At 50.0% G+C, this 13,384-nt stretch overlaps 1 protein-coding gene across 15 annotated transcripts in view; it reads left to right on the plus strand.

Annotated features, from left to right (window-relative positions):
• The first annotated feature begins 2,621 nt into the window (after positions 1-2,621).
• The window catches only part of MLPH (melanophilin), a 28,427-nt gene continuing 17,664 nt past the window's right edge, over positions 2,622-13,384 (plus strand). For 3 of the 15 annotated variants that reach the window (XM_034065832.1, XM_034065837.1, XM_034065830.1), the window contains exons 1-7: positions 2,626-3,242; positions 7,165-7,386; positions 7,603-7,739; positions 9,556-9,594; positions 10,588-10,682; positions 11,864-11,992; positions 13,191-13,374. In XM_034065832.1, the coding sequence (XP_033921723.1) occupies positions 3,133-3,242; positions 7,165-7,386; positions 7,603-7,739; positions 9,556-9,594; positions 10,588-10,682; positions 11,864-11,992; positions 13,191-13,374 (916 nt within the window). In that variant the 5' untranslated portion in view covers positions 2,626-3,132. Of the gene's footprint in view, positions 3,243-7,164; positions 7,387-7,602; positions 7,740-9,555; positions 9,595-10,587; positions 10,683-11,863; positions 11,993-13,190; positions 13,375-13,384 lie in introns of all 15 variants that reach the window. The other 12 variants (XM_034065831.1, XM_034065834.1, XM_034065828.1 and 9 more) reach the window with 11 other exon arrangements.

Raw genomic sequence — 13,384 nt, forward strand, 5'->3', positions numbered from 1 at the left:
GGCTTGGAGATTGTCTGATGGATGCTGCTGGTCTGATTCCTCGTGGCTTTTGAAAATTCCTGCAGCTTGGCTGAGGTCTTGGGATGACTGTATATATGAGAGCCAGAACACACACTGGAGTCATCCAGGGAGTGAGGAGCAAAGCTGGGGATGGCACACTGTAAATCATCCTGCCCCTAAGCATCATTTCAGCAGCTTTTCCCAATCAGCCTCATAGCTGTGGCCTGTAAGACCCTCTTACCCCACCTCTGAGGCTGCAGATGCACCTTGCTGTGCTGCAGTCACTCTGCTATGGTGATCCACCACAGAGCAGTGTGGAATGTCCTCCTACATCCCCAGGTACCATTGGAGCTTCTGGTTGGGTCGAGGCTGGCTGTGTGTGCCAGCACAGGGGTGGCACGTGGGGTGCTGCAGCACTTGGGGCAGATGTTTGGTAAATTGGGTATCATTGTACTTACAGAAGTTATTGTATGTTCTCCCCTTGGTGTGGCCAAGCAGGGACCTCTGCATGTGGAGATGCCAGGCTGAAAATGAGGATGGAGGAGTGGGAATTGGCTGATTTCACTAGGGTGGCATTTGTGGTCTTTAGAAACAACCTAATAGTATTTTCATCCATCAGCTCTGTTGAACTGTTTATGCGTTTGCTTCCAGTTATCCAGAAAAAACCCCAGACACTAAAAATGGATGGCTGGAGAAGGTCCAGGCCACTTGTCTATGTAGCATAGAATCATAGAATGGTTTGGGTTGGAAGGGGTCTTAAAAATCATCTAGTTCCAATCCCCTGCCATGGGCAGGAACACCCCCCAGTGTCAATTCATAGTTGTCTTACAAAAGATCAGTTCACAGCTGATGTAGAGAAGATTACCAAGAACTGCAAAGATAACAGCTCATGTGAGGATTAGGTTTAAAAGAGCAGTCCTGTGTCTAGAAGGGCATATTTCTCTTAAAGAAGATACCCCAGAAATCCCACCTGAAAGTCACAAATCAAGCCTGAGCTCTATCCATGCCTAGTTTCCTGGGACAGGCTTACCTTGTAACACTCTTCTCTCCCATTTTGCCACACCATGGACTCCCAACTCAACTGGACGTGAGGTCCAGCTCAGTCTCCAGCTAAGAGGAAATAAAACTCACATCGTCCTTTGCATCCCTGCTGCTAACTTCCACCCCAAACACACATGGTCACTGCAAATGTGATATAAGATCATCTGGCCCTATGACATGTGACAGTGTTTGTATGAATGGCTGTGGTTTTGTTTGTTGGGTTCGTTACTTTTCTTCTGCAGGAGTTCTTGAGGTTTGGGAGCCTTTATTCATGGCTGGATGATGGGGAAGAAGCTGTGGGCAGACAGGCTTAGTTTTCTTTCTCAAAGCAAAGGATTGCTGGAATCTGGTACTTAAGGGCTCTGAACCACTACAAAACTTTCTGGTACATACACCACTGGGCTGGGTGAGGATTGCTCCCTGGAGAGATGCAGTTCCCAGGACAACCTAGTACTCAATAGAACTGCATCTAAGATGTTTCCCACTTGGTGGTTTTCCAGCTAAAACAGCCCTTTTTGGGAGCATTGGCACTGCTGAGCACTGGCATTTTTCACATTTTATTGCATAGGAGGCCACATTGTCCCCATTTTATGTAGCCTCCTTACCCTCCGGGAGATGGAAGTATTCAGATCTGGGTGGTGCAAACCCCAGCACTACAGTTTGGCCCAACAGGTCCTGGAACAAGGTCTCGTTGTGATGTTAATTAGTATTTATTGATGCTGTTCAGATGCAGTGGGGCAAACACAGGCTCTCAGATATGCTTACATAAGGGGCAGCACAACTGATGCCTGGCTCCTGCCAATAAACTAATTGTTTTTGCTGGGACAGCATCTCTGCTGGAAAAGGAACTAGAAATCAATTTCTGGCTTCCAGCAAAGGTCATGCATTCCTGGTATTTAAACTCACTGTTGCATCTGTGATCATCACCTTTTCTGCACAAAATTAATCCAAGTTTGGGCTCAAAATCCTTTCCTGGCTCTGTTTGTAGAGTTTAATCTTTGTTTTAAGTGAGTAACTGGGGTGGATAATTCCCTACACCCATGGGCAAGCGCAGTGTCTGAGCAGCAGTGAGGCTATTCCCACCAACTCTTTGGTCCTGCTGTCTTGCTCCCTGTTTAGATACCTTTTAGGGGGAAGAAAGTGTGATTGATGTTAATATTTGCTCTGATGAAGATAAGGCACAGGTTTCCTTCAGTATCCAAGGTCTGGGAAGTTCCTGCTTAGACACAGAGGGAGTGTTTTACTGAGCAAGAAAGCAGCTTTGGTAGTTGCATTATTGCAATGTACATGCTTTAGGTGTGTGATGTACTTCAGTATTTCTCTTAAAATCTCGATAAACCCTCTTTTCTTGCTCACTGTAAATGAGGGAAGCGCCGTGTCCTAATTGAGTGGACACAAGCAAAGCTCAGCTTCCCAAATTGCTGTAAAAGCAAATGCTGGAGGCCAGTTTCTGTTGTGGCTGTACTGGTGGGGTGGGAGCCGGAGGCTTTTGCTGATGGGGGCAGAACTTGGTTTAGTGAGATCAGACAGAGCTGGGGAGCAAGCAGCAGGGGAGCAGAGGGTCGCGGTGGGCCAGGACCCCTGTTAGGGAGCCGGTTGATGGAGCCGCTCGGTATCTGTTGGTGCAGGCACAGCTCCTCCCAGGGATGCTCACCCCCCTCCCGAACCCGTGGCCTGCCTTCCCCGGAGGCATTTGAAGTTTGACTTGATTCGCACACCCTGCATAAAAGCAGGCGGCTTCGCTGAGAGCAAACATCTCCTTCCACCCCAGCCGAGCGAGGCGGACCAGGTCTGGAGCTGCCTGCAGCAGTGGGCAGGACCGCAGGGACAGGCAGGGCTGCCCGTCCGGGTCCGGGAGTCACCCGCAGCGATAGGCACCGTGCCAGCCCTGCTCCAAGCCCGGCTCACCCAGCAGACCGGCTGCGGTGCTGCCAGGGACCGGGTGGCCTGCCTGCATCTCTGCCCATTTACATGGGCGGCCACGGAGGTGGGGCAGAGCTCTTTTTCTCTCTCCACATCATCCGACGGTGCGGGAGAGCGAGCACTCGGGGGTAGTGAGTAACGGGACAGGCTTCAGCCGTCGCCGGGACGATGGGGAGGAAGCTGGACCTCTCCAAGCTAACGGATGAAGAAGCCAAGCACGTTTGGGAAGTCGTTCAACGGGACTTTGATCTGCGGAAAAAAGAGGAGGAACGGCTGGAGTGAGTATCTGCTCTGTGGTCCGTGAGGTTGGGTGTGAGCAAGCTGGAGCTGTGGGTCCCTGTCCGCACTCCTGCGGGTAGGCTGTAGGAATCGGGCGATGCATCGAGGCTGTGTGAGAGGAGGAACAGCCAGGACCAAGCACTGGTGAATAGATGACGTTATCAGCATCAAGGTGATAAGATCGGGCTGCAGAGGTGCAACCTGGTGCTGTGCCATCAGCGGTGAGGCGGATCAATGTCATGACGGTGGCTTATTGAGACACATACGGGCCCCACTCAGGAAATGCCATTGTGGGGCTTGATGCTGGCATGGCTCTCACGGGGAGAGCTTACGTTGGAGCGAAGGATGGGATTTGGCAACCTTGATTTTGTTTCATATGGTGATACTTGGTGTGTTTAGGACACAAGAGTTATTCGGTGATTCAGTGGGTCCTGGGAGTCTAAAGACTCCTGAAGGATTCTGGAAAAATAACTCAGAGAAGTAAATCATAATTGTCTTAAATAGGCTCCTACGGGGCAGTGTGCTGTGCTTGAGAAGTTTTAGTGGGGCACATATTGGGAAAGGACTGAAATTCCCTGGAGCAGCAAATGGACGTATCATCTAAGCTCTTATAAACAGGTCATTTGACAAAAGTGCTGTCTAAAAACTGTTCGGTCGGATTAGATTAATTTTTTAGCCTAAGAAATCATGGGGTTTAGGTCTTGTTCTTTAATTACATCAGGCATTGGACTTAGTCGTTTCTTAACTGTATTTCAAGAAGCTGCAGTGTCCTCGTTCAGGGTCTGGCCAAGTTCTCATTATTATCCCAAGGGATATTATCCGAAGGGTATGGTCAGTGGTCCCAGGCCAGGTTTAGGCAGTGCTGCACTCCCACTGGGCTCTCCTACCCTCCTAACTCTGGGTTTTGTGAGCCACAACTGGTGCTGATGGCCAGGAGCTTGCTCTGTCAGTCAGCCAAAGGGAGAGGTGAGGGGTGACAGTTATCCTGCATTTGGATATCTACATCTGTACTGTCCCCTCAGAGCCCGCTGGTGTGTGTTCACACCAGGCTGTGTGTGAGCCGCTCCATTTACACCAGTAGCCACAGGAAGCTCTTACTCATATGGTTTTGAACCTCCTCATTACATTCTTGCCTAAGAAAACGCGTCCTGTGTAGGAGGCAGAGATACTTTGGTACCGTCATCTGCTGCCTTCCTTTGCCGGTAGCAGGACGGCTGATCAGACTTGGCTGTTGAAACACATCATCACCCTGGGAAGGGTGAATGACTCCCTTGTGATGGATCTGAGCTGTGCCTGGAGGAAGGAGGTGGGGACAGACATTGCCGTGCCCTGCAGCAAAGGAGCGGGGAGGTGAATTGGGTACTTAGCTGACCTCGGCGCCAGACTGGCTTCCCTGGGTCCGCTCTGATGCCCTGGGGGCTATGCGGTGGAATAGGAGCTGTGAGGCAGGGGGCACATGTATACCCAGCTTCGGAGCAATGTTCCCTCTGTCCCAGCACTCACATCTTTTACATGTCAATGTTAGTGTCTCACAGAGAGCTGGCGTTAACCCCTGGCACTGCCTGACTGTCCGGGGTAGAGCACACTACCCGGTCCCACGCTTGGTTACCTCTCTGCAAGCTAAAGCCAGACATCAGATGTTTCTGTAATGCCCTGGCATAGAATAGACCACCAGTCTGGGGAGCTGCCACACTCCTGCAGGCCGGACATGAAGCTCTGAGAGCATTTTCTACCTGTAACAAGCTGGGGCATGATGTGACAGTGTGGGAGACCCTGCAGCCATTCACCCTGCTCCCTGTGCTCTGACCACCCCCATGGACTTTTCTATTCATTGGCTTTTCTATTCACTGGGCTTGTCTCAACATGCAGACCTTAAAGATTTCTTCTCTTTCCTCTGTTCCCCCCCTCTCCCCCAGCTTGGTCTTTTTCTTCCCTTTCTGTTGCTTCTCTTGTGTTTAGTTTTTGGCTAAAGATCCTCCCCAACAATGGACAAAGGTTTCAGCTGGCCAGAAACCACATGGCCATGCCAGAGGAATGCTTTGCCCAATAAATGAAATAATGGCCACTTTGTGGGGGCTCTCCCTGGTTCTTTCCATCCACATCCCTGCCAGCAGCCCCGTTTGGGGTACAGCTCTCTGCCTCTTTCCAGAGCTCAGCTGGATGGACCCTGCTGCAGTTTGGCATCCCACAGCAGTCTATTCATTCTGCCATGAGCAGAGCAGGGAAAGGGCTGGTTTGTGTTCCTGCCAGCAAGAGGAGACAAGAGGCATGCGGTCCCTGTGGGTTTTAAACTGGTTTGGTTGAGACTTGTCCTTCCTTTGGCAGGTCTTGTAGGTGAGGGAGGGGAGGCGAAGGGATCCAACCGGTCTTTGGGAACCAGAAAAAGCAGTCCTGTGAAAGATCAGATTCTGCTGGAAACAGCCTTAGCATGGGAGTGGAAAAGGAGCTCTGAGCCCAACCCAAGGGTTTTCTGTGTGGGGGATTGTTTTTAGTACCCACAGGTAAATGCCTGCTGAGCATTTGCACTATGCTGTTCAGGACACTGTGAATAGTTCAGTGCAACGCTAGGTGCGCAGTTCAGCCTTTATACTGATTTTAACACATTCCAGATCCTCAGTTAATGCAAGTTGGTGTCACTTCTGTGTAACAGTGAACACAGCCCGAGGTGCTGGCAGGGAGCTGATGAGAAAAGTCCTGTGTTGTGTATCCCCTCCCCCCCGGAACAAACCCCAAGAGCTGATCCCTCGTGTGCAAACTGATTTGATTAAACAGAGATTAGCTTGATTTGCTTTCACATCAATCTCACCAGCAGTCACATCACTGCTCCCATGGATGCCCCTGCACCACACAGCTCCTGGCATCACCCCTGCAGCCTGGGGGGCTCTGGCAGCACCACCAGAAGCCTCTGGTCCAGACTGTGCTCCTGAAGCAGCCTCTGGTCATGACTGATTGAGGGTTTCAGCCCAGGCTGACTTCCACCTTGGAAAATGCAGCTTCCAAACACTGCCTAGGCAGAAACCAACCTTCTAGGGACCTTCCCTACAACTCAAACATTGCTTCTCAGCCATAGCCCCAAAGGCAAACATACCTGAAGCAGTGTGTGGGGCAGGGAACAAACAGAAAGCCTTTGAGAAGTGCAATGGGCTCTCACTGGCTTGGCAGGCATTTAAGATGGCCCTGGATGTCACGGGGTTCAGCCTCACACAGGCAGCTTCTTGAAGGGGGCCTGCACTAGCAGCCAGATCTGAACAGCAAAGCCTGCAGTGATGGACTGCCAGGAGAAGGTGCTTTTGGAAAGCACTTGTGTTGGCCAGGCTTTCACAGGACTGTCATGGACATCTCCTCCTTCCTGCTGTTGTTCTCTGAGCAGCCAGAACCTCATTGCACATCACTTCTGCCTTTATTAAAAGCCTTGTCTGAATCTAGCACTGCAATACTAGGTTAGAACCCCTTTTAGTCCTTTTAAATCTCAGACTGCTTTTCCTCCCTCCCCCCAGAATTCCAGAAAGTGTTTCATTCCCAACTGAACTTCAGGCTGACAGATTGTGCTGGGTTGGTATAAGCCAAACACTTTGAGAGGAGCCACTCTCCTGAGATTCCTGGGATTGATCAATTGACCAATAACCTGTGAAGCAAATGGGACAGGTTTTGGCTCAGCCAAATTCAATCTCAGCGACAGCAGATCCTAATGTATATTGGCCTGCCTGGACTCTGGAGCCCACTGCTTTGTTCAGCTTATGTAATTGGTGATATGTCAGATATTGGATTTGCCCTACAGTGGTTTCCATGAGCTGTGAGACTCGGGATGTTCTCTGGAAAACCATTGCTGCAATGCCGGGTGTGATGGCGTTTGCCATGTGGGAGCTCACAGTGAAATGGTCACAAAACCAAGTTCCTGTGTTTTGGGATGTGTTTTTGCAGGGAGCTAAAATGCAAGATCAACCAGGAGAGCAGCAAGAGAGAGTTCCTGACCAATCAGTCCCACCTCAACGAAACCCACTGTGTCCACTGCCTCCAGCCCTTCAAGTTCCTGCTCAACAGCAAGAGGCAGTGCCAGGACTGCCACTTCTACACCTGCAAGAGCTGCAGCCGCTACAACAAGAAGGAGCAAGGCTGGGTCTGTGATCCCTGCCGCCTCTCCAGGTACCTGCAACAGAGGGCAAAGAGCAGGGCAAACCTTAGGGCTGAGGCTGAAGGTGGGTCACCCAAACTCAGCATCCATTTATGCTGCTTAGAAACCAGTTCTGCTGACTAGAAAACAAACTGGTTTTATTAGGAGATGGTTTCTGGGTAAGGGTCTGGTCACCACGAGTGTGGTCAGACTTGCTCACCTTGTACATGCACTGTCTCTTTGGGCAGGATTGTGAAGATTGGCTCCCTGGAATGGTACTATGAACACGTGAGATCCCGTTTCAAGAGGTTTGGAAGTGCCAAAGTGCTGCAGTCCCTCTATGGCAGGCTGCAGCCGGGGCATGGCAGCAACTCTGCATTTCTAGGTGAGGAGAGCACCGGGATTCCTCCTGTCCTTCTGCACATGGGGAGTCTGGACAGCACTGTGTTGGGATGCACCAAGGAGGAAAATGAGGACTGATGCTGCTCTGAGTGCCTTGTCAATAGTGCCCCTATTCAAAACATCCTGGGGAGGAAGCAGAGGTTCCAAGCTGTTTGATCATATTGTGAACAGCACACCACGTGTTATTGGAGGATGCTGAGAGGGCTAGAGCACCTCTCCTATGAAAACAGGCTGAGAGAGCTGAGCTGGGGCAGCCTGGAGAAGGCTCCTGAAGGGGAGACCTGAGAGCAGCTCTAGTGCCTAAAGGGGCTGCAGGAAACCTGGAGAGGGGCTTGGGACAAGGGCCAGTAGGGACAGGCCAAGGGGAATGGCTTGAACCTGCCAGAACAGGGGAGACTGAGCTGAGCTCTTAGGCAGAAGCTGTTCCCTGTGAGGGTGCTGAGGCGCTGGCACAGGGTGCCCAGAGAAGCTGTGGCTGCCCCATCCCTGGCAGTGTTCAAGGCCAGGTTGGACACAGGGGCTTGGAGCACCCTGCTCCAGTGGAAGGTGTCCCTGCCTGTGGCAGGGGTTGGAGCTGGATGAGCTTTAAGGTCCCTTCCACCCCAAACCATTCCTTGGTTCTATGATTCTGTGATTTTTAACTCTTAAGATTTGCATTTTCACCACAGATTTCAGAATATCTGGTGCTTTGTTTTAACAAATCTCCTGTCCTGCAGTTTGTAAGTATGTAAGAGTTGCAGCTCTTGTTTTTCTTTTAGCTCTTTTTGTCACAGAGGAGAGCTTATGAGCTTAACCCAGGTTTAACCTGCAGGGCCAGTGCATCCAGCTGGATGGATAAGGCCGCTCTTATTGTTTCCCTTGATCTAATGACTGTTACAGCTGATCTGGTGATGGCCTGGCACTGAACAAAACAGGATCAATGTTATTGAGTTTTCTCTCACCATAATTATTTCCTCCAGAGCTCTAAGGAACTTCAGTGTTCCTGATATTGGTCCAATCGTGCATAAACATATGCCGAAAGCTGTTGTTAATACAATGTTATTCACTGGGTAGCTGCTGGCTGCCTTTGGCATGTACTTTGTGTGCTGCATTTGAAAACCAATATGGACTTATCCCTTTTCTGAGGAGCCACAGAAAAGTTTGCACTAATACCATATACATGAGTTGCTTCAGCTGGTCCAACCCAGGCCTTATCCAGATCACTCATGGCAGAAATAACCAGAGCATGAAGGGCAGTGACATGAAATATACAATTAATGCACTGAGAGACAAATCATGCAATATTCAGTCTGAAAACACATCAGACCACAGAGAAAGGACAATCTGAGAGAAAGCCAAGCCAGTTCTGAGGATGACAGTGCTTTAGGCTTCTTTATGTTGAGAGTCTGATGTCTTTTTAAAGATGAATTGGTTTATTGTTTTTACTTCATTATCACCAGTGAATTGACTTTACCCTTAAGCAAGCAAGACCCTCCTCTTGGGGCCTTTCTGGCTGCAGGAGATGGAGCAGAATGATGTGAAACCACTGCATTTTATGTGGCCATCTGCTACTGCACTGCCAGACATGTTGCATCAAGTCCGTGGAAGTGATGGCAATGAGGTCTTTGAGTTTTAAAAGTCAAGTCCTGTCTCAGAGTGCTTCTTTTATCCTCTCTTTTTGATGACTTTCTGATGACTGTGCCTTGTGATGGCTGCAGAATGAGAGCTGCAGTTAACCACAGCTCAGAGGCTTGTTCTCTCAGAGGTACCTGGAGAAAATGTGCTGATTTATTTTTCCCACAATTTTTCTTTCCATTTAGGTCGTCAGGACAGAGTTTACAGCCTGCCAGACATTAACAGTGAGTACAAAAGAGAATCACAGCATGTGACTTGCAGTTCAAGAGAGGTTCCAATGTCTTTTCCCCTTCACACCCTCTGGCTATGGGCACTCCAGTGTGGTTTGGTGTGGCTGGACCAGGGAATACATCTCTCCACTGCAGTGGGGTGAATTATAATAACTGTCTCTTGCACTGTTGTACACCTGGGGTGTCCAAGGGTAGGCTTGGATACAACAGGGCTTTTAGCTACATGCCAAACCTGAAGCGCGCAAGTACTCGCCATCTCAATGCATCCATGTCATACACTTAAAGCTGGCCATACTCTTAAGGGACCTGCTCAACTCAAGACCTTAGGTTGCATTCCTTAGGAGCCCTTGCAGGAGAAATTCACTGCATCTTTCCATTTGATTAAAGAAAAAACATTTTGTCTACTTTGACTTTGGACTTGGTCTGGCATTTGTGTTGTTCCCAGTGTACTGCTGGGCTTGGCAGTGATCTGGGTACAGAGATGGGGACCACAAAGGAATGAGTCGCTGCCAGCAGATGGCTGATAGGAATCATGACTAGCAGCAGCAGCAGAGCTGTGTTAGGCTGAGCTGTGCTGCCTTCAAACAGCAGAGTCACTCAGTTGGACCTTGGGGTGCTCTCTGTGATGCAGATGCCCTTATTCTCCCTGCAGTGGTCACTTCCACACCTTTGAGAGTGCACATCTGGAAGGGAAAGCTGTGAGTGCCCAGAGAAGCTGTGGCTGCCCCATCCCTGGCAGTGTTCAAGGCCAGGCTGAACACAGGGGCTTGGAGCACCCTGCTCCAGTGGAAGGTGTCCCTGCCTGTGGCAGGGGTTGGAGCTGGATGAGCTTTAAAGTCCCTTCAACCCAAACCAGGCTGGGATTCTAATCTGGACTTTTTCATTCCATATAAGCAGCATGGTGTAGCCACCACAGAAGGCACTTACCCCCCCAGGAATGGGGTGCAGGTGATGCCCTTACACAGTGTGCCATTGTCTCCCCTTCAGGTGAGTGCCAGCTCCTCACCAGTGGTGATGCTGGGGATGACAGTAATGATGAAGACAACGTCCTTCGTGGAGCTGAAGCAGAGTGCTACAGCAGAGTAAGTGTTTCATTCCGTGCTTCCTTCTTCCTCACCCTGTGCCCTCAGCTGCTGCTAGCCTGCCTTGGGTCGTGGTGGTGGTGATGGTGGGTGTCTATGCCACATTCAAATCTGGGCCTTTCTCTTTGTTTTCCTTCTCTGAGATAAGCCCCTCTCCCAGTTTGTGTAGAAACAAGCAGGTCAGTCAAACCACAAACACCTGTGCTCTGTAAAAAAGATGCACTCCTGGCATGAAGAATGTCCCTAATGAATATCACAGTCCCAGTCCCTTCCCATATAATGAGAACCTGCCTGGGGTGGTTGTTACTAGAAGAGGTATGTGATAGAGTAGCAAAGCACAGCTGGGTCCATGAGTATACTGAATCATCCCCTGGGTTTTTTCTGGGACTATGTGCACAGATTAAGGAGCATGATGGGAAGAGTATGTGTCACTGTAGCATGCGTGAAATTTGTCGGTGTGTTTGAGTTGTTGGTTACAGCTACAAACGTGTTGTTACATACATGTCGTCTAAGTCTATGGATACAGGTATGTGCTGCATTTCACATACTAGTGTTTAAGGCCAGGTTGGATGGGGCTTGGAGCAACCTGCTCTAGTGGAAGGTGTCCTTGCCCACAGCAGGCATTTGGAACTGGATGAGCTTTAGGGTCCCTTCAAACCCAAACCATTCTGTGATTCTATGATGCTTCATTCTGATTTGCTTCTGAAGACTTAGAATCTTGTCCAAGCTGCTCCTGCCCCAAGGCAGCTGATGACCTCCCAGATACCTGGGAAGATCTGCCAGCAGCATCCTTTCTCTGAAAATGGGGAGATGCTTCAGGTATTGAAAGCATCTCCCAGGTTTCTCCCTGAGCTGTAACCTCACTCAGCTTTCCTTCAGTACCTTTATAAACCAGGAGAGAGCTTCTTACTGTCTGCTCATGGCAGCAGTCCTGAGCCAGGGATGAGAAGTCAGGAGCCCACTTTCCCTTGACTCCTGCACAAGCTCAGGCTGCCCTATAAGCCTGCCTCCCTGCCAGCTGGACAGTGTCAGACCCAAAGTGCCTCTGCAGAAAGCAGGATCCTTGCTTGATGCTCTGCAGACTGGGGCACACTTGTGGGACAAGGACCCCCCTTCCACTTCCTTTCGAGGTCAACTGTGGTTTATGCTGAATTCTCCTTTCTTGCACTTCCCACACTAAGATGTGCAAGACAAAGCGCCTGCTCTCTGTGCATCCCTTTGATTTTGAGCTGGACTCCGACTATTCTGCTCAGTCTCGTCGCCAGTCTGCACAGCTCTCTCCAGCAGCCAGCAGCCCGGATGCTTTCCAGGTACTGGGAGAGTGCTGGGGGTTTCCTTTCACCTCTTCTTTCTTCTCCTTGCTACCTCTGCTACCCTGTTCTTCAGCTGGTGTTGAGAGGCAGTGGTGCCAGTCCTTGCTTCCCATAGCTCTTTGTCCATTTGAAGTCCTTCGCCTCAGGCTGAGTCAGGAGTAGAGCATCTGACTGAGCCAAGGATGAGGGTAAGATGAGATAGAAGAGGTTTTCTGGCCTTTTCCCTGCAGATTTCTTTGCCCTCTGTAGACAATGCTTTTCCTTGTGTTATCCCAAGGCTGTGACACCCTGGTTGCCAGCAAGCTTTTGGAGGTTCAGTACTGTGGGTCGTAGAGATGAGGAGTTTGTTTATTGCATTAAAGGTGAGGAAGTTTGGCCAGGTTGGCTGTGGCTTGGAGCAACCTAGTCTACTAAACAATCTCCCTGCCCATGGCAGGGGGTTTGGAACTGGATGATCTTTAACACAGACAGCTCCAGCAGTAAGCTGCACCCCAGGATCCCACCAAGGGCCGGGGGTCAGCGTCCCCACCTTCCAGCGCTGGGAGGAACACAGACAGGGCTGCCTTGCATGTGGCAAAAGGTCTTCCAGCCTGAGGTGCTTCAGATCAAGCTTTTTGGGCTGCTCCTCTTTTCCTTTCCTGATGAAATTTCACTTTTAAAACGTTATAGCTCCTTCTTCCTTCTCATGATGCTGTAATGCTTTATCCTTTACTGGGATGTGCTGAGATGCATAACATGGGCTTAAAAAAGAAAAGCAATCCACACAGTTCCACACAAATTGATAAGAATTTGGGGCAGACAGTTAGATTCACTCTTTCTTTATGTAATCCTATCTTTATGTAGCAAAATCAATGTGAGTCTAAGGAGGGCTGGGCTCTAGATCATCTGGATCACGTTTATCAGTTGCAGAGTATTTGAGGGGCAGGGGGTGATTGAATCCGGACATTGAGTTTCAAAAGACCAGAGTTTTTGAGCCCAGACGTATCTGGTGCTTGTAAAACTTCGCACTGCCCCCTGGCAGTGATGAGGAGCATTGCTCAGGGCTCATCAGTAAAGGGAAGCAGTCTTTAAACCGGATTATTAGGAAAAGCCATTATGAAAGCTCAGTCCATGCAGGTGTTGGAGGACAAAGGGAGGAGTGGTTCCTGAAGGTCAGGAGAGAGAGGCAGCTGCTAATCTGCAATCCTCATCTCAGTCTTTCCCAGATTTCCCCATCCCAGCTGAAGATGCCTCCCAGGAGTCCAGGATCACAGATGCGGATCTGGTGTTCCACCACATCGTGCAGGAGGAGGGACCAGGCAGGATCGCTCCAGAGCAGCACTTCAGCACAGAGGTTCGGCTCACTGTCAACTCCCGCAGAAGGAGCCTGGAAAGGAATGGTAGGTGTCC

Source organism: Melopsittacus undulatus, chromosome 8, assembly GCF_012275295.1.
Source record: "Melopsittacus undulatus isolate bMelUnd1 chromosome 8, bMelUnd1.mat.Z, whole genome shotgun sequence".
NCBI lineage: Eukaryota > Metazoa > Chordata > Aves > Psittaciformes > Psittaculidae > Melopsittacus > Melopsittacus undulatus.